Source organism: Tribolium castaneum, chromosome 9 (assembly GCF_031307605.1).
Source record: "Tribolium castaneum strain GA2 chromosome 9, icTriCast1.1, whole genome shotgun sequence".
NCBI classification, from domain to species: domain Eukaryota; kingdom Metazoa; phylum Arthropoda; class Insecta; order Coleoptera; family Tenebrionidae; genus Tribolium; species Tribolium castaneum.
The window spans coordinates 6,498,026-6,522,542 of NC_087402.1; the positions used below are offsets into that span (position 1 = coordinate 6,498,026).

The 24,517-nt window shown below is 35.4% G+C and overlaps 3 protein-coding genes across 6 annotated transcripts in view; 2 read left to right on the forward strand and 1 right to left on the reverse strand.

Moving 5' to 3' along the window:
• Positions 1-35: 35 nt before the first annotated feature.
• Polr3C (RNA polymerase III subunit C) lies at positions 36-4,587 on the forward strand. Its single transcript, XM_008194060.3, has 4 exons — positions 36-1,417; positions 1,469-2,195; positions 2,250-2,761; positions 4,437-4,587. Exons 1-4 carry the CDS (start codon positions 1,271-1,273, stop codon positions 4,569-4,571), a joined length of 1,521 nt encoding a protein of 506 aa, XP_008192282.2. The 5' UTR covers positions 36-1,270; the 3' UTR covers positions 4,572-4,587.
• Naa15-16 (N(alpha)-acetyltransferase 15/16) overlaps positions 4,547-24,517 on the forward strand; it is a 29,956-nt gene continuing 9,985 nt past the window's right edge. The window contains exons 1-8 of one of the 2 annotated variants that reach the window (XM_008194063.3): positions 4,547-4,683; positions 4,738-4,805; positions 5,027-5,111; positions 5,158-5,420; positions 7,692-7,826; positions 7,885-8,607; positions 10,466-10,747; positions 10,798-11,011. In XM_008194063.3, coding sequence (XP_008192285.1) covers positions 4,749-4,805; positions 5,027-5,111; positions 5,158-5,420; positions 7,692-7,826; positions 7,885-8,607; positions 10,466-10,747; positions 10,798-11,011 — 1,759 coding nt within the window. In that variant the 5' untranslated portion in view covers positions 4,547-4,683; positions 4,738-4,748. Of the gene's footprint in view, positions 4,806-5,026; positions 5,112-5,157; positions 5,421-7,691; positions 7,827-7,884; positions 8,608-10,465; positions 10,748-10,797; positions 11,012-24,517 lie in introns of both variants that reach the window. The other variant, XM_970509.4, reaches the window with a different exon arrangement.
• LOC103312700 (uncharacterized protein) lies at positions 11,017-16,576 on the reverse strand. 3 transcript variants are annotated; one of them, XM_008194061.3, is made up of 2 exons: positions 16,416-16,576; positions 11,017-13,792 (listed from the first exon to the last, which is right to left on the reverse strand). In XM_008194061.3, exon 2 carries the CDS (start codon positions 13,790-13,792, stop codon positions 11,351-11,353), a length of 2,442 nt encoding a protein of 813 aa, XP_008192283.2. In that variant the 5' UTR covers positions 16,416-16,576; the 3' UTR covers positions 11,017-11,350. The 3 variants fall into 3 exon arrangements, with proteins under 3 accessions (XP_008192283.2, XP_064215053.1, XP_015834684.2); XM_064358983.1 differs by lacking the exon at positions 16,416-16,576 and adding an exon at positions 13,997-14,080; XM_015979198.2 differs by lacking the exon at positions 16,416-16,576 and adding an exon at positions 13,844-13,973.

Consider the following 24,517-nt stretch of genomic DNA (forward strand, 5'->3'; position numbering starts at 1 on the left):
CACAGTTTCATATTTTTTTAATGAGTTAAAATATGTTAAATCTTCTTTTGTGGTGGGTTTTGAGAATCACTGCCGGTTTATTCATGGCATGAAGGAATTCGGTTTAAATCGACCGGTATCATTTGTCATGCGTGCAGTTTTTGTTACCAAGCCGTCTAGCTCCCCTTCCTGTCACATCTACTTAGGCAATAATTTATGGACCTGCTGTATATGACTGGGTTAAAAAACTTGATATTAAATTTTTTTCTGGATTATTTTACGTGACTTGCTACTTTTATATTGATTTACTAATTGAATTGATGTCATTTGTTTATGACTTTTTTGTAGTAACGATTTGAGGGTGTGGCGGAGCCAACATTTTGTGCAATTATTCACATGTGTGACCTTAAATTTGTTTATTCAAATTTTATTTACTTTATTTTTTAATAAGCGGATTTGTGTTTTGAGTAGTCGTGATTTAAGCCACCTACAAGTCCACGTGTTTTTTTTAATAAAGTAGTAAAGTCGAGTTGCAAGTACAATTTATAAGTAAACCATCATCGGAGTTGCACAATGGTAAAGTCAAAACGACATAAATTATATGAATAATTTGTAATTAATTGAATTATGAACAATCTCATAAATATGGATTCGTAAACCCACAAGCCGACGACGCATCTGTTTCTATAAATCGCACCTCATCATCACCTTCTGCTTATAAATTTTTAATAAACTTATTTGTAAACAATTTAAAAATTGCATATGGAGGTTACACCTTCTTAGCGCCTATGCCTAATGAATTTTTCACGAGACTCAATTACAAAATTATTATTGAAAAATTTCAAAACTGAATTGAAGGCCCGATGCCTGTATGTAATTAGGATTATTTATTGCCAATAATTTACATCAGTTAATGGACTTGTGGCAGGTTTTTTAACAATAAATCAATTCGATTGCCGATTTAAAAATGTATTTAGGCAAGCGTTTGCATATTTAACAATAAAAAAAGTTTATTATTCAGGATTCAAAAACTGCTTATGCAACCAAATATATAACAAGTGTATGGCCTAGACGAAGCAAATGAAACTTTTAATTCCAACTTAAAGTAATTCGAATTAGGTTGCTTTGCACTAAGAAACAATAAATTAGTTCCTAATTAAATTAAATTAAAACCCACGGACCACTGATTATTTTCCCGGTAACAAAGAAACCTGTATTTCTACATTTTGACAAGCAGCCTAACCTAATTTTTTCTAAGTAATCACATTGCAATATTTTTTATTTGATCCCGATGTCGATTCAATACGGAAGGGTAGTTTCCCTTATTTTACTCGAACGTTTCGGCCCCGTGGTCGAGAAGGTGGGCACTTACTTGTTTCAGTACGGAACTGTGCCCCTTCTGTACATCAAAAAGCACACAGATTTGCCCATATCTAAGGTATTTTAAATGAAACTGTGCACTTTTTGCCCCTTATTTTATTAATTGTAGGTCAAGGAAGCTTTATGTATTTTAATAAAGTACAGATTGGTCACGTTCACCCCCAATCGCAATGAAAACGTTGCAAATTATACACTGCAACATGAGCGTGTTTTATTAATGTTGCGCTACGCCAAATACATTAATTTAATTAAAAAGAAATTTGGGACTGAGTGTGAATTAATTATGGAAGAATTGCTACAGCGGAGCTACTGGACGGCGTCTGAATTAATCCTGAAAGTGATTGAGAGACTGAAAAAAGATCATAACAAAAACGTGACAATTTTAGCTTTAAGAGAAAAATTTTTTTCATTGTTGGCCGCGCAATATTTGATACGGTTGCCGTATAGTATGGAAGATAAACCTGTTCCTAGTTTAGTGATAAAAGAGACGGAACAGTTTGCACCTCCGACAATTGATTTTAAACAAATTGCCTTAGTTCAGAGCAATAAAGCACCAGTGGATTCTCTCCCTGACCAGGGCGTTTACTGGACTGTTAACTTCGATAGGTTTCATCAAGACATGAGAGACAAATTAATTGTGAATGCTTTTATTAAAAAGTTTGACGAAAACGCGGGTGAATTTGTCAGACTTTTGCTACAACAAATGTACATTAGGACACAGCCTTGGGCTGAGGTCTCGAATCCAGTCCCTATTGTTGAAATTCGGGACCTTGTAAGGAAACAAGCCACTCATCAACACCTTTTGGCGTTTTTTGACCAATACGTTAATGTCTTGGGTTAGTCATTAGTCGTTAGTCAAAGTTGTTGCCAGTCCAAATATTTTTTTTTAGAGCAAGACAGTTCTAAATTAATTAGACAGTCGGGAGAGGCAGGTGGCGGTTCTTTTCAAATTTTTCTGAAAGAGACGTTCACTCAATTTGCATGGGAGACTGTGGAACAGATAGTTTTGGAAAAATTCGATACTAAAGCCGCCCGGATTTTCCGTCTTGTTAAGTCGAAACAATACATAGAACCGGATCAGATTCAACAACTGGCAATGATTCCGGCTAAAGAAGCAAAACGGCTCTCTTATCAGCTCCTGGAAGAGAATTTTTTGCAAGTCCAGGATTTGAAAAAATCGACCAGTAATGGTCCTAATAAAAGCTTCACTTTGTTTTATACAAACTTGGACCAAATCGTGCGAATGACTCTAGAATTGTGTTATAAAACTTTATTTAATATTATGACTAGAAAAAATCACGAAAGGTTGGTTCATAAGAGAATTATCGATAAGAAACAACGTGTTGACACGATTATTATGGGGATGAGGGCACAGGGGGCGGCAGACGAGCAATTATCTGACGTAAGTTTTTCTTATTTTTATATTTTGGCCGTGGTTAGCCGTCTGCACATTTGTCCGAACAATATTATTGCGGATAAATAACCGACAAAATATCTGTCCGCACATGTCTGTATAGGAGCTCACATTGTTAAATTTATATAATCTTTAGTAATATTATTTTAAGTACTCTTTCAATTGATTATTTTTTGACGATTATGAAAGCCAGAAAATCATTCATTTTCATATGGTTTACTTAACATCTGCTACCAGTAATTTTTTGGAATAAATTAAATGCTGGGTGAAAATAGTAATTGTTAGGTAAAAAATAAATATAAACGCTGTGTGAAAACATAAGTTCAACTGAAGATAATTTATAGTATTTAAGAAAAAAAAATCAATTTTTTTTATTAATTAGAAGAGGGGCTACTACTTTTTATTTTTTAGAGAGGTTTTTAATCAAATTTTTACATCAAAAATTGTTTGACTAGCATAGCAAATATCTACCTTAGCAAGTGGATGTTAGATACTTAGGGAGGTATATGTTTTATTAGGAGTAATTACTATTATTATTTCTTAGAAAATCTCATTAAAAGAAAATTATCACTTTGCATTTAGATTATTTTACCAAGCATTTACAATATTTCACTTAGTAAATGACTATTATTAACCTAGCAGATTGTTAGTATCTGTAGTTTTTAGTCTGTATGTTTTTTTTTTTTGAATTAGAGATTTTTTAAATTTACGTCTGTGAAACAAAACTACCAGGTTCTAACAAAGCGATCATTATAAGTGTTAAATTTGTCGTACTTATATTAAATTATTAAATATTATTTATTAAATATTCAAAAAAATGGTCAAAAACTAGTTATCGAACACCACACGAGAGTGGGAATAAATTAAAATAATTTTTTACACAAATTTTTTGAAACGTGTTGTCATTATTAATTACATGTTTGCGCGGAAGGCTAACCATGACCTTAAAGTCTAGCTAACTAAGCCTTTAAATCGAAATGTTGTGGAAAAGCGTGCATTTTTTATGTAAGTTATTGTGGGGTATTTAAAAATGTTGAGTCATAGATTTTTTTAATTCAACGAAAAAGATGTTTTGGTGAAAAATTTACAAAAACCTAACTTTTGCATTTACATCTTTGTATCTTTCTTCTGGATAAAGCTAGAAACATTTTTTTTTATTTGCAAAAGATTCCTCAATAAATGCAGTTTTACGTAGTATCTTTTGCATAAAAAAGTTCCTTGCTTTATGTAGAAGGAAGATACGAGGATGAGAATGAAACATTTGTCCAATTTTAGAATATTGTAAATTTTTTGTCAAAACGTCTTTTTCACAATATTTAAAAATCCAAAATCGACTTTCGTATTCGAACTCAGCCGAAAATGTTTTTGATAGTTTTTACTTTTTTTACATTTTATTTCTTTACACAATCACCCTTTGTTAATTTGAATAATAACAAAAAAGTCATTATGTAAGTTATGTAATATTTTATGCTTTACAAACTTTTTTCCAGCTCTTTCCGATTTTGAGTAATTTAAAAAAAAACACTTAATTCTGTTTTTTTTAACTCCGTCTTGGGGTTTAACACAAAGTAAACGTTTTTAAGTACTCTACAGTAATTTATATCAAAAATGAAAGCTTTAATTTCAATGGATTATTAATTTTTTTCTGAGAATTTGCTTGCAGATTGAGGAAATGATCACGCCACCAGAACGAGAAATTTTGCAGAAAATCGACGTGATTATGAAGAAATTAAACACCGTCGAGTTGGAAGTCGACGAGACGATATTTTTGTTACAAATGTATTTAATTTATCAATAAATTCGATTTTTGAAAATGCCTAGTTCCCTGTATTATCGACACTGTTTGGGGGCGACAAGCGACATTAGTCACGTGACGACGATCGACATTTGAGGAGGTATCTGGCCACGAGGTTTTGATTTCTAACAAATTTCGTTTAAACCGGGCTTAAAAGTTAACGTTTTAGTGCAAGGAAAAATGCCCTCAAGCAATCCGCTACCACCGAAAGAAAATGCCTTATTTAAAAGAATTTTGGTTAGTATGTAATAGCCTAAGATAGCCGGCTGATATCAACAAAAATAATGCATAACGAAATTCCCTGACTCATTTCGGTTCTTGTGCCGTGCAAATAGCGCTAAATCGCCGCATTTGCACCACTCGGAGTGATATAACCTTAAAAACTGCGGCCAACGCTTGGCCCAAACCCCCATTTTCCGTCTATTTATACTTTGTGTACAACCGTCTCCTTGTTGCAGAGATGTTACGAACAGAAGCAATACAAAAATGGGCTGAAATTTGCAAAGCAGATCCTGTCAAACCCCAAATTCACAGAGCATGGAGGTTAGTTGTGGGGCCCAGTGTGCGGTTAATCAAACGTGGTTTTTAGAGACCTTGGCCATGAAAGGCCTGACGCTGAACTGTCTCGGGCGCAAAGAGGAGGCCTACGAGTACGTGAGGAGAGGTTTGAGGAACGACTTGCGCTCGCACGTTTGTTGGCATGTTTACGGACTTTTACAAAGGGCTGACAAAAAGTACGACGAAGCCATCAAGTGTTATCGCAATGCGCTCAAGTGGGAAAAGGACAATATGCAAATTCTTAGGGACCTGTCTCTGCTACAGATACAAATGCGCGATTTGGAGGGGTACAGAGTGAGTATTAACAATGGCGGTTTGTTTTGCAACCTTGAAGCGCGCTGCATTCTGATTTTATTCATCATGGAAATTAGATTGGACTGTGGTTACTGATTATAGACTACAATCACTATAAATAAAGAACCCAACTTGTTTACTGTTATTTCGTGTTATTGGAAACGAACGATTTTCACGTAATTAAATTTTATCATTTTCGCCAGGCATTAAACTGGGCCACTAAAGTTGTTTTATAACGTGCTCCTTACACATGAGCGGTATTAACAAGTTATACAAATAACACAATGTTTTGGGAAGAAAAAACTCATTTGCATTTATTGATCTTTGCCAAAATTAGTCCACATTCAAGCATAATGTTGGACTAATATTTTATATAAAAAAATGCTATTAATTAATTTATTCACTGAGCATATTTACTTGGTATCAGTTTGTTTGATGGCGTATATTTAAGGTAGATAAGCCCCAGAATATTTCTTATCGTTGGTTCAGTTGACGGTTTCTTATTTATTCAACTCAATCAACAAATTGCGTTTTTGCACATTTTCACGCTTCGGTTAATTGTTATAATTATGTAATAAAATGAGATTATTTAAAACAATTTGTTATCCAGCCATTTATTTAAATTCTTTGTTATTAGGCTATTTTTTTTTGAAATATTGATTGTTTCCTAAATGTTTTTATTATTTTGGGGCTGAAACATATTCAATGGGATCAGAAAACTTGAACGCAGTTTGCCTTATTCATTCAATAAGGTAAAGTGAGTCAATCGATAAAGGAATAACCGGTGTTGGATTTTACTTAGGGTTTGGAATAATGAAATTTTCTCTAAAGGCAACAATAAGTAGCAACGTATATAAGATCGATTTAAATTTTCATGAAAACTGGTTGAATAAAATTTTAAAAAATGCACCAACTTTTCTATTTGTGAGAAGATTTTTTTTAGACAACATTTTAAGAGCATCGAAAAATTACCTGTTTTTAAATAAAGGGGAAGGCAATGCAAATAAAAACGGTACATTGATCATTGAGTACTTTGTATAAAGTTAAAATTAATTAAAATTATCAAAAAAAAAGAATTGTTACTAAATTTCACCTCACCTTTCCTTCCGTATTTTTAAAAAGTCTCCCAATACGGTTGAAGATGCAAAAAGTGTAAAAATAATTTGTGGAGAATTAATCTAAAAAAGTTCAGAACACCCTTCTTATTATTCATATTTTTAACGGTTGTAGTAGTTGTATTTATTCGAATTTTATTTATTTATTTTTTTGTATTTTTATTATATAATATAATTTCATTATATTATTTTATTATATAATTATATATTTTAATGATTTTACTGCTTTAAAACTGCTTTAAAAACGTGAAAATTTTTCAAGAATATTTTTTGTTTTTTTTTAGTTTTCTAGATTTTCAAAAAATTTTTTAATTGTACTTGGTACCCTACTGCGGGGATTTTTTTGGTAAAAGATAATGCTCTAAAAAATTATTTCTAGTTTAATAAAATAGTTTTTGATCTAGTGTTTTTTTTTAATAAATGGAAGTGAATTTTCCTATAAGTGGATGGTGACTTGATCTTTGTCCTCTTAATTTCTCTTAAGAGAAATAATAATTTATGCACAAAAACTAAGAAGAATTTATTAGAGGTAGCAACATGATTATAAGTATTGGTACAACAACACTACTTATAAACTATTTCATGGAAAAATAAAATAAAATTTTTCTTCAAAATTTAGTACATCTTGTTCATCAGTACTCCCAGATTCGTCAGAAATGTACTTAAAAAATATAGCGAGATAAATTTAAAACTTTTCTTGTCATCTTTTAGATGCCTTAAAAATTATATTTTCTTTTCATCCAGACAACTGATCTAGAAAGTAGATTTTTTTTTTGATTAAGCGGTTTGATAAACCACCAAAATCAGTTAATTGATTAATATTTTCACTCCTTTAGTTTTCAAAAAATCATTGCTTTTCACGTTTCCATCGCCAATTCATCTTTATTTTTAACAATATTTGCTGATGGGTTTTCCTATCTCAAATTTTTTCACAAAAATTTTATATATATATTTTTTTAGTGTTAACATAGATAATGTTACGTAGTAAAAATATTATCAAACTCGGGGATATTTTATCTTCCAGTTTAAAATACTCAAAAGTCGGGGGTTTGCAGTAGTTAATTTAAAACTTTAAAATATTCTTGAAAGCACAAATGAGAGATACAACTTTGTTGTGTGATGTTTTTATTTATAATTTTGGTACACTTTGTCGTAGGACACACGCTACCAGCTGCTTATGCTCAGGCCAACGCAGAGAGCTTCCTGGATCGGTTATGCTATGTCGTTTCATTTGTTAGAAGATTACAAGAACGCATTGAACATATTAGAGACATTTTTGGACCAACAGCAGGTAGTACCGTGCGATCGAAAGCAAGTAATGAGTCTAAAAAGTATAAATTTCGTTGCAGAAAGGGAATAATTACGATTACGAGCACAGCGAATTGTTACTTTATCAAAATCTGGTAATCCAAGAGTCTGGCGATTTAAAAGAGGCCTTGAAACATTTAGAATCCTCCCAAGATCAGATCGTTGACAAGCTGACGCTTAAAGAAAACCTAGGTGAACTAAATCTAAAATTGAAAAATTTCGATAAAGCCGCAAAATATTACGAGGAACTAATCCAAAGAAATCCGGAAAATACCATGTACTATAATAAATTAATCGAAGCGAAAAAACTGACCAAACCCGAAGACGTTGTTAATTTTTACCTAGAGTGTTCCGAAAAATATCCGCGAGCGATGCCGCCACGAAGACTGCCATTAAATTACGCGGTCGGTGAACAATTTAAAACTCTCGTCGATAAATACATGAGGAGGTCGCTGTCGAAAGGCGTACCTCCACTTTTCGTCGATTTGCGGTCGTTATATACAGATAAGAGTAAAGTGGAAATTATCGAAAATTTAATGTTACAATACGTGGATGCGCTAAAGAAAGTGGGCAAATACAGTGAAGCCGAACTGAACAATGGACCCAAAGAACCAGCGTCTGCACTGCTCTGGGTTTACTATTATCTAGCACAGCATCACGATTATCTCAACCAGACAGAAAAGGCTGTGAGCTACATTGATGCCGCCATTGAACACACACCGACCTTAATCGAACTCTTCGTTACCAAAGGCAGGATCTACAAGGTAAGTGCTTCACTGGCTGCCTAACTACAACACTGAAACCACTGTAGCTCCGGATTTGTTATATAATTAAAACAAATTGTTACATTGGCTAACTAGCTGTCAGTCATCTCAGACAATAGCAATAATTGCACCGGTGATTGATTACTGAACTTGTCAAATACAGGAGCGTATTCAGGAGTAACAAAATGTTAACTAGTTTATCTGATGTCTCAAAAACTATCGTTCTTAGAAAAAAAAAAATCAAAACAGATTTCGAGGAACGAAATGACCGTTATCTCAAAAACTGTTAGCTGTAGTTGAGAAATATAAACAGTTTTAGAATCTTCAGACATGGTTGTATGGCTTTTACAAAATAAATATGTATCAATTCCTCCAACTTTCACTGATAATTTAAAAACTATCGTTTGTAGACAAAAAAGCTCCAGCTTGATAGGTACTCCAGTGGCAATTTGTGAACTATCTAACTTTAATAAATATTAAAAACTCATCTATTTCGACTAATCTTTATTGATGTACCAAAGTTTGCCCATATTTTAAAAACTCTTAGTTCTAAGTGAAGAAAAAGAAGAAAAAAGGTAAGGAGAGTTTTGGAATTCTTGAACAATTTTTGGAAGAAAAATTGCATTCGTGTAGGTTTGATCCTCCAATTTACCAAAAAAAGAATAAAAAAATCAAAAAAGAAACAGTTTCAGAAGTGTTTTTGTTGTTTTTCAAACCTCAAATTATGTTAAAAATTAAAAACTTGTAGATGAACAGTAAGAACAGGTTCAGAATCTTTGAGTTTGAAAAATTGAAGTATTTATTGTCTAAATTGTCTAATAAGTGTAATAAAAAATATAAATAAAAAGTTCTTCTATTCCAACTAATCTCACAAACTGTTAGCTATAGATGAAAAATAACGACCGTTTTGGAAATTTTCTACTTTCCCAAAAAAATTAGATTGACTAATATCTGAAGAATATGGTCTGAATTAAGCCAGGAAAGGTTTAGAATTAAGATGTTTTATCCTGTATTACGTTCGTGTCCAGATTTGTCTTGATTTTCATTCAAACAAACCCAAATGTTTCAATAATAAGATTTTACATAAATTTTGCCAGAAAAATGTAACACAAGCTGTAAATAAATTCTCTTATAGTAACTGTAGGGAATAAATTAAATTTTAGTTTGATTTTTACAAAAAATACTGCAGAAAACAAAGTCAAATAAAATAAAATAAATATTGTACCTACGTACGAGATATGTAGCGAAATTACGACAATACTAAGAAGTTTTTCATGTTTTTTTTTAATATGAGTAGGTAATCTTTAATTTTATGTCAAAAAAACTATACCAGATTTAGAGTATGAATAATTTTGCTCATTAAAAGCTGGAGTATCATTTAAGTGAATTATTTAAATTCGGTGAAAAAAATAATAGTACTCATATCTTACTACAACAAAACATTCACCGAGATCCCAACTTCTCCTTGAGAAGAGCTGAAATTTGAGGTGTTTTGACTTTCCATTTTGTCGATATAAGTTAAAAAAACGTTGATTATTAATCGAAATTTTAAATTTTTTCTTACTTTACAATGACAGCATCCAGTTCCAAGCGAACTACCACGAGAACAGACGCCACAAATAAAAATTTTATACTATGTGTTTTTCGCCTTTCTTAAGAAAATATCGCAAAAAATAAAAAAAAATCTCGCTCAGGAGCCCCTAAATACGGCTCTGTCGTTATAATTGTCTTAGTAACAATGTGAAACGCTCCACAATCGCATAAATGCCTCCGATGATCATTCATTATTGTTTTAAAATCGTTACATTAACACGATTTACGCGAGAACACTGTTTGTCATGTCGTAATTCTCGCTTAGCACGCCGGCGATCCACAAGAGGCGTACAAATGGCTCGACGAGGCGCAAGCCCTCGACACCGCCGACCGTTACATCAATTCGAAATGCGCCAAATATATGCTCAGGGCAAATCGGGTAAAAGAAGCCGAAGACACCTGTGCCAAGTTCACACGAGAGGGTGTTTCAGCGATGGAAAATCTCAACGAAATGCAATGCATGTGGTTCGAAACCGAATGTGCTTTGGCCTACCAGCGCCTGGGCAAATACGGGGAGGCTTTGAAGAAGTGCCACGAGACGGACAGGGTAGGGGGCTCACCGCTGAATTTTTAGGAAAATTACGGGGGTTTTTACAGCACTTTTCGGAAATTATCGAGGACCAGTTTGATTTCCACACTTATTGTATGCGGAAAATGACGCTGCGGTCGTACGTGGGGCTCTTGCGACTTGAGGATGTGCTCAGAGGACACCCGTTTTATTTCAAAGCCGCCAAATGTGCCATTGAAGTGTACCTGCATCTGTTCGATGAGCCCCTCAAGGACGAGAACGCCGAACAGGAGCTCAACACCGGTGAGTCGTTAGATAAGGTTTTTTATTATTAAAAAATAATTTAACAAAGTGGTAGTATGGTCTAATAACGTACGGGGTGATTGCTGATCACCTGGTACAATAATTTATCACTTTGATACACTGTTAATATAAATAAGCTCGTACAAAATTTCGACCACTGATTTACAAGTGAGAATAACAATTTGTTCGTGGATCTCCGTCACTTAACTATGATTTTTTGAGTTCGTTTTGTCGAAAAGCCGGCGCTACACGATCACAGACCAATTAAAAATAGGCACTAAATTACAGATAGGAATCGCCACAAACTCACAGCTCTGTCAATATCAAGTCACTAACACTTCACCTTTCTTTATTTCGTCGTATTCTCGGTTGTGAGTAGTAATACCCTGCACCTTGTGCCCGACTTTGGGCCAATTGTGGCGTCAAAAAGTAAAAATGAGCGCCGTCATCTCCCGGCAATTGATACGAAATGAAGGAACCGTCCCGTCCTTCATTTTTAACAGTTTCGCGGTTTTGTTGACGCGTCTCTTGAGCGTATTGAACCGGTCGCGGGTACTTGACCACTTGGGGGTAGTTGACTCGTTGTTGGTTGGGGTTAATTGGCACGAATTCGGCGTCCGGGTTGATGGTGGGACGTGGAGGAAGGAAATTAACAGCGGTGTCGCCTTCAAGGCTGGGTTTCGGGGGCCGTCTTGGCGGCAACGGTGTGGTACCAGGTGCCAGTTTTTGCCCAAACGTTGTAAAATATTGCTTCGTGTTTTCGTCAAAGAAACCTTCGTCAGGTTTGGTATAGAAACCCTGATAGACTGGATTAGGGGTCACGAAGGCGAACTGGCTAATCGGGCGTGGCGTTGGCGCAGGTTTGGGATTTTCGGCGTATTCGTAGTTCGGTCGTTCGGTGGGAGCTTCCGTTGGGATGATTTCAATTGCGGGCTGGATTTGGACACTGTATTTCGGTAACGGGCGGAATTTGTCTTGGGGGTCTTCGATTTGGGGTCTTTGGGGCCGGTAGTTGGACGCTTCGAAGCTGAATTGATAGACGGGTTTTGGGGATGGTCTGTTGTAAGTCGGGCGGGGGGTTGTGTAGTACTGATGGATTTGTTTCTGGAGTCTTGCGATGTGTATGCTGAACGTGTCGGTTTTGGGGGTTTGCACAAACCGATAGCGTGGTCTTTGGGGGCGCGTTGGCACGTAAATAAATTTCGGTTGTTGGACTTGTTTTGCCGGAATGTAGTACTCTTTGGGTATGTCGTAGTACGGTTTACGTGTGGTGACTTCTTTTGGTTGTTCCTCGTAGTAGTAATACTGTGTTGGTGATTTTGTTGTTGTTTTGGCACGTCGGGTACCAATGTGGTACCGTTCCGGTGCGTGAGTTATAGAATTTGTTTCGATTTCGTTCGAAGTACTGTAGTACACTTTGAGGGGCACTTGAGTCGTACTGATGACAGTTTTGGAGCGATTTGGTGGTTTGTAAACGGAATATTCGTTACCGTACACGTAAATCTTAGGAGGAGCACTGGAAGGTTTCACTGGTTTTAAAATAGTCACACTTGGTGGACGCGTCTTTTGAGTGGTACGATTTTTCGGGAGAATTGTAACAAGTTTCGGCGCACTTGTCGTCACTATTGGTTTCAATTCGTTGTTAATTTCAGCCGGGATATGCACCGGAAGTATTTTGATCGGTTTCCGTGTTTTAAGTACCGAAGTTGGCGGTACCGCTGTCGTAGTTGGGTGAATTTGTGGTGGCGGAGTGGTCGTGGTTTTCATTCTGTGTCTTGTTGGTTTCGTTGTTTCCTCCAAAGGACCGAAAAAGTCCGGTGGGGGCGGTAGAATAATTCCGGGTACTAGAGGTCCGGCTGGTACCGCCGATGAGTTATCCTTTGGGTAGTAGAAACTGTAAGGCGGAGGATAGTAGATCGAAGGGTCGTCTTCGTCGAACGGTTCTGTTTGGTTCGGTGGTGGTAGTATGGCGGCTCCCGGGGGTAAAGAAGCGAAAAAAGGAGGTAAAGTACCGTTCAAGTTGTACGGGGGGAACGGTGCCCCCGGAAGGTACTCCCCCGAAGGGTACGCAGGTATTGGGAACGGAGGTTGCCCGGGAGTAGCGTTGGACGAATATTGATGGTTAGGCGGGAGGTACGGACCCGGGTCGAAGCCTTCTGGGGGAGGTACGGCGAAGGCCGTTTGGTCGAACGTGCCATTAAGCGTTCGCGAAGAATTTGTGCCCAGGATTTGCAAGGGGCCGTCGTCGGTGAGTTGGACGGGAAATGGCGGCGGTACTTTGGGGTGTGCGGGGATTTTGACTTGACGATGGGGCGCCTTGTAGTCGTCGATCGGGGGCCAGGACGTCGCCGAATTGTCCGTTTTATCATCATGGGGCGGATAAGTACCACCTTTGAGGACTAGAAGGTGGTTTTCCGCCAACCAAATCTCGTTTTTGGTCAGTCCACCCAAATTATTAATATTGTCTTTGGGGACTTCAGGGTTACTGTCGTAACTAAGTACCCCAGGACGTTTCGACGGTTTTGCAAAAAGTTCTTTCTGGATCAGTCCGTATTTCCCATCAGCGACTTGTTGGCTCAGTGTTTTCTTCTCCTCGTCGTCATTTTTTTGATTTTTCTTATTTTTTGAACCACTTGCTAATGCTTCGAGCAGTTCAGCATCGGAGGGATCTTCATGATAAATTCTCAAATGGCCTCCGACTAATCTGTGAAGTTTTCTTTCTTCTCCCGTCGAAGTCAGAATCCATACTGCTAGTAGGCACGTGAGAAGCCACCAGGACATCTGTAATAAAAACAGAAACAATGGTTAATAAAAATGACATGAAGTAGTCACCATTGTTGGTTTTTTCGTAACGTAACAGTTACGTGGTTGTGTTTAGCGTGAAGTGAATCTTCATTTGCAATCGTAGTAATTTAATTTGCAACCGCAGAACAAACACAACTGACCGCTCTTTCAATGAAAGTAAAACCAGATCTTTACTCTTACAATTTCGTTCCAACGGTGAACGGGAACCACCGTCGGGTTTCTCGATTCTTTTCTTTCAGCCTTCGTTCGTGACAGTTATTGTGGTTTTATGCTCTGGCCTTGTCATCGAGACGCCGGAAGGCGTGGTCGGAAAATCAGAAAATGCGAGAGAAAGGTGGTTTTCTCAAGGTATTTTGCGAAGAAAGCGTACGCCAAACTGCTAATTGTTACAAATTAAACAATATTTAGATCTTGTGTTTTGTAACGGTTACGCTTCACGACATTTTTTCCAAACACGTATGCCAGTGCTCGCGTTTAATAACAATGTACACTGTTCCAGTTTTATTATTTGTTAAAATTCGGGAAAGTGAAATTCTTAAAATGTGTTGCAATGTGTTCTGTGTTTACTCTTGTTTTTCAACGTAACGTGATTGATTTTTGCTTATAATTGGATTGCCACATTAAAATTCAATGCAGCTAAAAAATTTATGCCCTAGTAAACAAATTCAATTATTTTTTTCTTACGAGTAGGGTAATTGTTAATGATGTAACGACAAGGAAGCTAAATAATAATAGATTTTATTAATTAATTACACCAAACCGTAACGGGTAATCACAGCAGGAATTTAAATTTGTGAAATTTTTTCACCTCGAGGAAGATTTGGTCGTAAATCTCGTGATTTGGATTATGTCATGCTTTTTTACAAAAAAATTGAAGGACGAGGATGCGTTCCTTCCAAATATCACTCTGCCAAAAATTTCCGGTATTTATTACATTGAATAATAGTGGCGTAGATGTGATTGCTAATTCGCAAGAGTTGACAAGTGTTATTGTAGGCACATGTGTGTCCTCGGTTCGAACAATACGTCCGACTTCACAACAATAGAGACGTAATCGCGTTGTTGCATAAAATTCTACAACGTATTTGGCTAAAAAGAGTTTTGTCAAGTCAAAACATCTTATTTAGACCGAAGGCGTGTCTGCGGTAAAATTAATAATGCACCTAAATTGTTCTCTCTGATAACATGTAATTATGAAGTAATATCGAAAATGTGATCTTTTGATGCAATCTTGTCCAAATTCGGTTATGTTCAAAACACAATTGATAATTTTTAGCAAAGTGTGGGCCGATTTAAAGGCTAAGGACGCATGTCATTCAGGTAATTTCGTTGTCAATGAGGTTAAAATGCCCGAATTGGTGCAAGCAACATTTACATTTTGGAAGGTGTTCGGTAATTATTAGTTTGGAGTAAAGGTTATGGAGCGTTACTGTTGAAACTCACTACGATTACCATACAATGGTAAAGTAGGGGACAGTAATGGAAAGTTCGAATTACGCTCAGTTTGACAGGTTGAAAAATCAGGCGCCAATCCTTGTAAAAATATTTGTTATCTTAATTAACAAGTCACTCAGAATAATATCGCAAGGTGCAAGGACTGTTTTTCGCAATTTATGCATTAAACTGTCATTAATTCCAGATGCTTGGGAATTTTTGTCAGATCGCCTCTTGTGTTCGTTGATATTTTCCCAGATTCTAAATTCAGGCAATGTAGGTCAGTTTCATTAAAATGTGCGTTAGTTCCTTAATTAATCGTCTAATAAATGATTGTGGAACAACAGGTGAAGGTTCACGTGGTACGTTTTTCTTTTTTAATTGTGATTCGCGAAATAACAGAAAGTGGACGGTTTTGGCGAGGAGAGAAAATGAGCATCTGGGTAATGACGGCTAAATAAACCATCAGCATTGAACTTCACATCTGCAATTGCTTTCATCGAAGATTTCAAGATTCCGAGATCGAACATTTATGCGGAATGTTGTAACAATAAAGGACAACAATTAAAAAGGTTAAAGTTGTTGAAGTGTCTGATTAGCGTATTTTTGATTAAGCGAGGACAAATTTTCGGTGACCTTATTCGGAAAAAATTTGTCGGAATTTGTAACAGTTTATTGTTTATGGCGTGATATTTGAATTTAAAATTTTTTCGAGATAATTTTAATTCGGCCACGGTATCAAAACCAGTTTGGAACCCTCGTCCTTTGACCTTCCAATTTTGGAATGTACCGACTCCACCTTTTTGGGTGTCAGAAAACACGACGAAAATTTGTAGTTGGTTGCCCGACCAAATAAAACTTTATGAATTAATATTAATATTTTAACCTTTACGATCCTCGTTAGCTAAATTAGTCAAACGGTATTGTTGACGTTTTGAAATATTTGGTATTTAAAGGATGCACTTTAGTGGTGATTTTTCTTCCCGTCTAATCACACTGAAATTCCATATTTCTCTCGGTATATTATTAACATTTACTCAATAGGTTACACTGAATTATCACAGGGATTGTATTATTTTCAGGCGTGATTTCAGACAATGTAAGGATATTTTCATTAGGACAGTTCTAGGCCAAATGTGTTTGTTTTTTTGATTTATTTTCTTACATTTTTATTTTCCTGGTGCTCGACGTGTCCAAAAATAAAGTTAACTCCTTGCACACCGGACACAAATTCACTATTTTTTTTTATTAAAATTATCACAAGAAGTTTACATAGCGGTTCGTGTTACGTCTTATGCCCGGCGTGGCTGTACTGAAATGCATTGTTTCAGCAACGCGCTTGGATTTCCGTACCTCCAAGTCCGGTGCTTTCGGGTGGGGACATCCAAGTCATCTAGTTTAATGTGACCTGACAAGGACGCTCCTTGTCAGGATTTTCCGATCACCCGGATTTGGGCATTGCAAGTGATTTACTTGTTGCAATTGAATCGCTGATAAATTATTCATAAATGCTAGAGATGGTTAACTGTTTTTAATTGCACACCAAACTATTTTTACGTCTGTTCTAAAACCATAAGGAAATTTTTGTTTGGCCACTTTTCCTTGTTTTTTGTCGGTGTTTGCATAGCTGTGATCTTATCTTACTAAAATATACAGTAATAACGTGACAGTTATTGGTGAAATTGTGGTACGAATAAATTCTTTAGGTGCAATTATTTCCAAACAATCTTAAAAAAATCTATTCGCTTAGGAAATGATTATTTATTAATTTCAGATTTTTTGCAGGATCTGTTTTAATAAATAACTATCGAATTATCAAACAACACGCGTTTAAAATTATTCGAAAAATTTCTTAATTAACCACGCATTAAAACTAGGAATGTAAGTGAATTAATTTTTCCATTAGCAGTAAATAAAAAGACGTTGACAAGCCATTTGCCGAAGAATAACAGAATTCGCGAATTTTGCCGTTTTTCGGCTAAAAACTGGTCTAACAGTACTCTTGCTAGACAGACCGAGACAGTTGAGATTTTATTTCGTTTTTGGTATCGCGTTGTAATTATTGTCAGCTTTCAGTTTGAAACACATTAAGGCTATAACGTGATGACAAATTATCCATTTATGAATGTCAAGTAGGTAAATAAAAAAATCGAAAAAAATCCAAGCTTGGAGAAAGTCCAGTTTTAGAAAAATGACAAAATTGTGTCTTAATAGTTCGAGTTATCCCACTGCACGCAGATTTTCGTATAATTAGCGCGAGAAATGTGTGCAGATGTTGAAGAGAAATTTTCTAACACAATTGGTGTTATTTTTGACAATGATTTCGATGAAAGTGATGGATTTCATATAATTTGAACCAGTTTATGGAATGGATCTAATTGACATGTAAACTATGTCCCGGGAATTTTGATCACAGAATCGTAATGTTTGGAATCTCCACAACGTGAAAATATATGACTGACAGGTATTATTAACATCAGTTTGTCGGTAATAATCAGATGACAGGTTTATTATTATTACTGTACATGTGTCATAATGGAATTTCTTGCTTCCAACACGGAACAAGTTTTTTTTCAAAAAAAATTAACCGAATATGTTCGAACAATGAGTCCGCGTCATTTTCACGTCGAGATAATAATTAGCATTGACACGATACCTTTCTTGTTTGTTTTAGTTATTTTGAAGCGTATCATTGCTTATTAAACACATGGTCAAGTACTGAAAATTGAAGACATCTTAATCACGTTAAGTGCGCTATTTTGTAATTAATTTTATGAGGGCCTGACGTGCTACTGTCGTTTCATGATCATAAATGCTAATTCGAAACTGCTAATTACGTTATTATAAATTGAGATCGAAATACCACATGCCCATCAATATTCTTTATGATATAACAAGATACTTATTACATGAACTCTAATTAAAATAAAATAATAAATTCGTTAAATACTCTGGATGCAGAAAGGCATGTGGAGAAATTTTTTCGCTCAGGAATGTCGAACAAAATACGACCTACACTAGTTTGGCAATAATTTATGGAAAATGTGATGTTAATAAGAACCGACTGTTCATAGATGATAAATGAATCACTTTTGTTTGCTCATTTTTTACGTGGGTTTCTATCATTTAAAATCGTTTAAGAGTTGATCAAATTTCGTAAATGCAACATGATTTATCAAGATCAAGCACTTTTTGGCCGATCTTACAGCAAAGGTCGTTGCAAACAATACCGAAAGCATTTCTTTGAGTACGACCTCGCCCAGATAAAGACAAAACGAATTCTTTTAACGCAACACTTCTTAATTGGACATGAAAAAATTCACACATTCGAATTATTTTAATTAAATATGTGTCGATTATGTCATGTAGTACACGGTTCAGGGATTTTTCGGGGATACCCCGGGCCATTGTTGCTTTTTTCAACGTATGTAGTTATAAATTTTATGACGTTGTCATTATAATAAATTGCTTTTTTGTTTCAACTAAGTCACGACGTTGAATTTTTTTAAACGGGACGTCTCAAGGTAAGATTTTTTATGCGAGATATGTCTCGTTCTCCCCACGGTGATATTATTTTAATTGTTGGTTAATGATGACATCGTGAATGCATTCGTTAACCTTTTAGCTATGCCAGAAGATGGGAATGTTGGGTACGTACTCGGACACGAACACTGTGGTTTATTGGGTGTTTATTAGCTGTTGATCTGATATGTTATATAATAATATCCGCAATAGTATAAATAATGATATATTATTGATTCTATTGTCTGAAGAGAGATATGAAATATTTATGAAGCCATTTAATAAAACTGATGTATTATTTATCTAGAGCTAAAATATTGCTTTTTGCGATATTGTGATTTAATTATCCTGGGGTCTATTATGTAATGTGTGGAGCCGTCCGATTTGTGTGTGTATTTGGTATTTTTGTTTGTTTTCAAAACTTGCAAACTCTCACAATTTGCTTACGAACTTATGTAATAAGTTAATTGGAATTATCATTATGCTACAGTTCAACAAAAGCAAATATCTAATTGTAAAATCTTGTACCTTTCGATTCGTTTTAATTAAAGATAAAAGTCTTGTAATTGTTGAGTTGAAAAGTTGGCCTTCAAAATTTTTACAATTGTGATCGCTGGAATATTTCAGTTTTCACTAGTCGATTTTGCTTTTTCCTCCGTCTAAAACACAATGCGTGTATGTGAATGTGTGCTCATATTCATGAGAAGAAATATCATCCAACAATAGAAACACTTCTTAGTAGAGTGCATCAATTAAGCAAGGTCACACGGTTCTAATTCATTTCATTTAACATCTCGATTGTAAACAAAGCCGAAATTGGGTTAGTGAGTCGAAGCCTCATCAATGGCGAGAATTATACTAAAACTATAAACGCGTCAAAGCGCGAAAAGAAATTTCTTTTCTAATACTTTCGCTGAATTCGTTTGATCTGATTTTTTCCGCTCGATTATTTGATAAATAATTGTTAGTCGTTGCCACTCCCGGTACCGAGATATACAAATGCAATTTATTGAACACTCGGGAAAGGCATGACTTATACACAAGTAATGGTAAAACCAGAGCCGGTTGAAGGGCAAGCCCATTTTTTTTCAGTCGCTGGGAAAAAAGTGCGCAATTATTACTAATTTATTGTTTCGCAAAGGTAAGTTCAAGGCTTTAATGAGGAGCGTAAGTGGAAAAGACGAAATTTAAAAAGGCACCAGAGTGAAAGTCCATGTCCAGCAGTGGCCGTTGTGTACTTTAATTTAAATTCTCCGCATGCAATTACCTTACTTCAAATATTTAAACCATATTTAAAGTCGTGTTGCTTTCTGTTACCAAGATACCTTATCGCTATCGTGATATTATAGCATCGAACTTTCGATTTCATACGGTAATTTTATCGCAGGTGTGTTTTCTGATGTCACTACTGTGCTGACATTAACGTGACGGTAACAAGGAGCGATCTTCGGTCACGATTTGATGGTGACCTACAGTAACCTTTAACGCATTTTCAAGATCATCTCGTGCAGGAGATGCGCCTTTCGCTCCCCACCCGAGAGCTTGAGAAATTTTCATTTTTCTCGAATATTTTCAATCGCCAAACCGTTATTTTTATTTCCTTCTAAATTTTACAATAAACCGTTGAATTTTTTCGCATAGTCATCAACAATGAGAGGTAACATCTCGGAATGGTCTTTCATTTCGCATGGAATTCAAGTGAAGTGCTCATTTCCATGATGCAAAAATCGCGTTTAAGCATAAAATTCATTGAAAATGCTTCTCACACGTGTGTGAAATGTACCGACAGAAAATTTTCTAATATAATTGTATCGACGTCAACGGAAATGCCTTCGAGCATATCTTCTGCATAATCCGTTTGTTAATTTCTTTAAAAAATTGTGTAAAGTAAAATGAAACTCTTGCTCGTGAATAATAATAAAACATTAGTTTTAATGTTGGCGTTTTGCAATGCTGGCGGTAATGTTCTTCCAGGTAACGAAATAATTTTACTCCAGTTTTTTGGCTATGAATTTTTTATTCAAAAAGCAGCGAGCGTAAAATTTACAGTAAACATTTCCAAATCATTAAATTTCTTCACTGTACTTATCGCAAACTGCCTCACATGCGTTCCTTCTGATGAACTTTACTTTTCATTTTTTTAACGTAACGCCTATGAATTATTACTTAACGTAACGTTTAATTATAATACAATGTTTCCTACAACCAATGCAATTGCTTTCGCACAATAATTACATAGTAAGAATGTGATTTTATATTATTACACTTTATACGATCGTCGGTCTCGATAATCCCTCGGGTGGGTTTCTCCCATCTGCAAAAATAACTCGAAGGTTAGCACAAACCAACACAGCTCCCCATTCATTATCTTAACGCATTATATAACTTCTTTATTGATAATCAACGACTTATTGTTCAAACTACTGTTACAACAACGAATTCTTGCAAAACCAGCAAGACGTGAACGTTTTTTCTCTTTTCCGAATATTTGGCAGCTGGTTATTTGCGCGTGTCTACGCGTCAGTTTGATTGTTTTCATTCAGGATGAAAAAGGTGATGATTTGATGAAACAAGGACAAGTGGAACTGAATCTCGTTCACGTGCTCCTCATTTCCGCATTCCTTATGCGGAGACTGATGCAACCGTCATACAATTCCGATTAAACCCTACATAAATAATGCACTAGTTTCACAATTGACATTTCTTGGGGGAAAATTACCTTTTCCGCCAAGTGATTTAAATGCGACGTTAAGAAACGAAACCTGCCGTTCGGTGGAACGCGGCTAATGCATATTATTAAGGTTATGGCATTTTTCGATTATTGTTGCAACAAACGGAAAGCCACAACTGCGGAAAACCGATTAATGACGCGGCAACAAAATTATAGTCTTTCGCTTCTTTTATTGATAAATGATAAACAATCGGCGCGTCAAGCTTTAAAAAAATAAAAAAGCTTTAAAATAAAAACTTTAAAAAATTACTCAAAATCTATTGCTATGCTACATACAGCGTGAGGCATTGATATGGGCAAGCTCGATTACACCTATACGGTCAATGATACCGAAATGAGTTAAAAGACATTGCAAATTGGAGGCCAAAGTGCAGTTTTTAGAATTATTTTGCCCTATACAGAGTGTTCTATTTTTATAGTGCAGCCTGTAACACATTCATTTTGGTGAATTTTGAAGACCCATAACTAGATTTTTTTAAATAGGACCTCTAATATTTTATGACTAAGTAGTATTGAGAGCTTCATTTTACATTTTTTTTACCTCCTAATTTTTTTTCTAAAAGTTGATAGTTAAGATAATTCGGGTTTTCTAAAAAATGCACACAAAACCTCTTGAATATTAACGTAGACTGTCATGAAAAACAATAACTTTTGGCCTACCAACCTCAAAGTAGCATTTGTTGTACGGCACTTTTGATTTTCTTGTCAAAATGAATTTTTTGCTTGAAAATCCATACAGACCTTATTAGGATATAAGTTTTAATTTTGATAAGAAATTATTAAATAAAAATGAAAGAAACAAAGTCACTACCACAAAAAATATGAGGAAAAATTAGAGAGAGAAGCTTTCCGTACAAATGATAATGCCACATTAGAAGCGGTGAATAATTAGTAATTAGTCAATTAAAAAAATATATTTACTGGTGTATTGCTCAAGAAAGCGTCATTTTGAACAGTTTTTTACTTGCAAGTAAAATGTTACCGCTATTGATTTTTTATACCTCAGTAAATATTTTTTTATTTCGTTGTATCTTGTATTTTTATTTTTATTTTTTTTAATAATTTTTGTCAAAATTGAAAGTACATATCTTGATGAATTTTATTTGGATTTTTACGCGAAAAATTCATTTTGATAAGATGATAAAAACGTCTTTTACAATAAATGTCATTATGTCTGAAATTGTTGTTTTAATGTCACCCTACCTTTGTTATCCAAGAGATTTTGAGTTCATTTTTTCAGAAAAACCGAATTACCTCCCAAACTAACAATTTTGGGAAAAATGAGACTCTGAATAATACTTAGGTAGTAATAAAATACAAATAAATAAAACACAAAATACACCATAATGAACGCAAATGTATGGTCTTGTCAAAGAAAGATACCTCAGTATCTCAAAAACCAAGCGCACTGCGATTTTTTAATAATGTGACTATAGTCGCACAAAATTCTAGAAGAAAATTAAATAACTTCTGAACGTTTAAAGCAAATTGAAAAACTAAATGGATTTGTAAAGCCTAAGAAAATGCTAATTTAAACATGCATGAATATGCAGTGGGTATCATTAAAAAAATATGTTTTAAGCTGTACTGTAAAAATGTATAGGGCAAAATAATTTTTGAATATGCCCTTTGGCCTCCCATGTGCAGTGGCGTTTGACTTATTCTGATATCATTAACGGTGCAGGTGTAGTCGAGCTTGTCCATATCAATGACTCACCCTGTATAAGCCAAATTTTCTTGCCAGAAGCTAATTTACTGTAGTGATAGCGCTTTGACTTTTGCAGAAACAACAGTTATGAAATTAGAAATGAATGAAATGTGTGCAACAAGGCCGAAAACGCCTATTTGCGGCCTTGACAGTCAAAAACAAATTTCGAAATTTTCTAGATTATTGCGGTAAATTTATTCATTGATTTCATTACGTGAAAAAACTAGGAGACATTTTGCGCGCACATGACCCCAATTTGTGTTTATATCAATCATTTTTGGGTTCGATATTGTCATTGATTGATAGAGAATGTGACTTTCAACGGAAATCCTCGTTTTTTCCCTTCTAAAGTACGTGTCAAGAACCTACGATTTTGACTCGCTTCAGCGACTTCATCATCTTGATCCGGAAGAGCATTAATAACACCATCAATCTATCGACTAAAATCTTGAAGCGAGTAAATGCGGCCAGTATCTAGATGACGCCACCCTTGCAATAAAATGCAAAGATTGTGTAACGGCGTTATAATTTATGATAATGATAAGTTTCAGTTGCTCCATGATATAGATTTCGTTTAATAATAAAAGCAGCGCGTTATGTAATGGCATTTTTAGCGTTTCCACATCTGAATCAGCGGTATTGATTCTTAATATAAAATTCGAACGTCGAAATAAAAACAAATCGGTTGCGCCGAAGGCGAGGGCCGTACCAACAAAAGTTTAACTTTCGCTCTTCGTCCGGACGGCCCGGAGGCGACGTTCGACCGCCTACTCTCCAGACTGAAAACGAAAGAAGCGGGCGGCACGCGCCAATTGCTTGTTATTCGTGACTTATCAAGGTCGGAGAGCTTTTCAGTCGTGATGATGGTTAGAAAAATCGATGAGAAATGGAGAATTGGACTTTTTCCGGCTGTTTTGACAACGCGATTGTTGCGACATCAAATTTAATTAAGAAAGTGTTCTTTTATGAATAATTGGGTCCTTGGAAGCGGTTAAGGGGACACAGACTGTGATTATATGTTCTGGTTTTAACATGTAAATCGAAAATGTCTCTATTTCACCGCTCGAGTTACTCCATCGTTTTGTATGATCAAATTGTAGCAGAGTTTTGCAAGAAAACCGGACAAATCGTGACCTCTCACAAACTGTTGTCCACGAAATTGAAATGGTAGCCTGGCTAAACGTGCACATTTTATATATTATGAAAGACGCAAATTGTATCAGTTGGCAACAAAGGGTGGTATGAATATTCATGACCGGCGGTCGTAATTTAATAATTTTGGCCCAGGATGTTGTATAATAGTGCA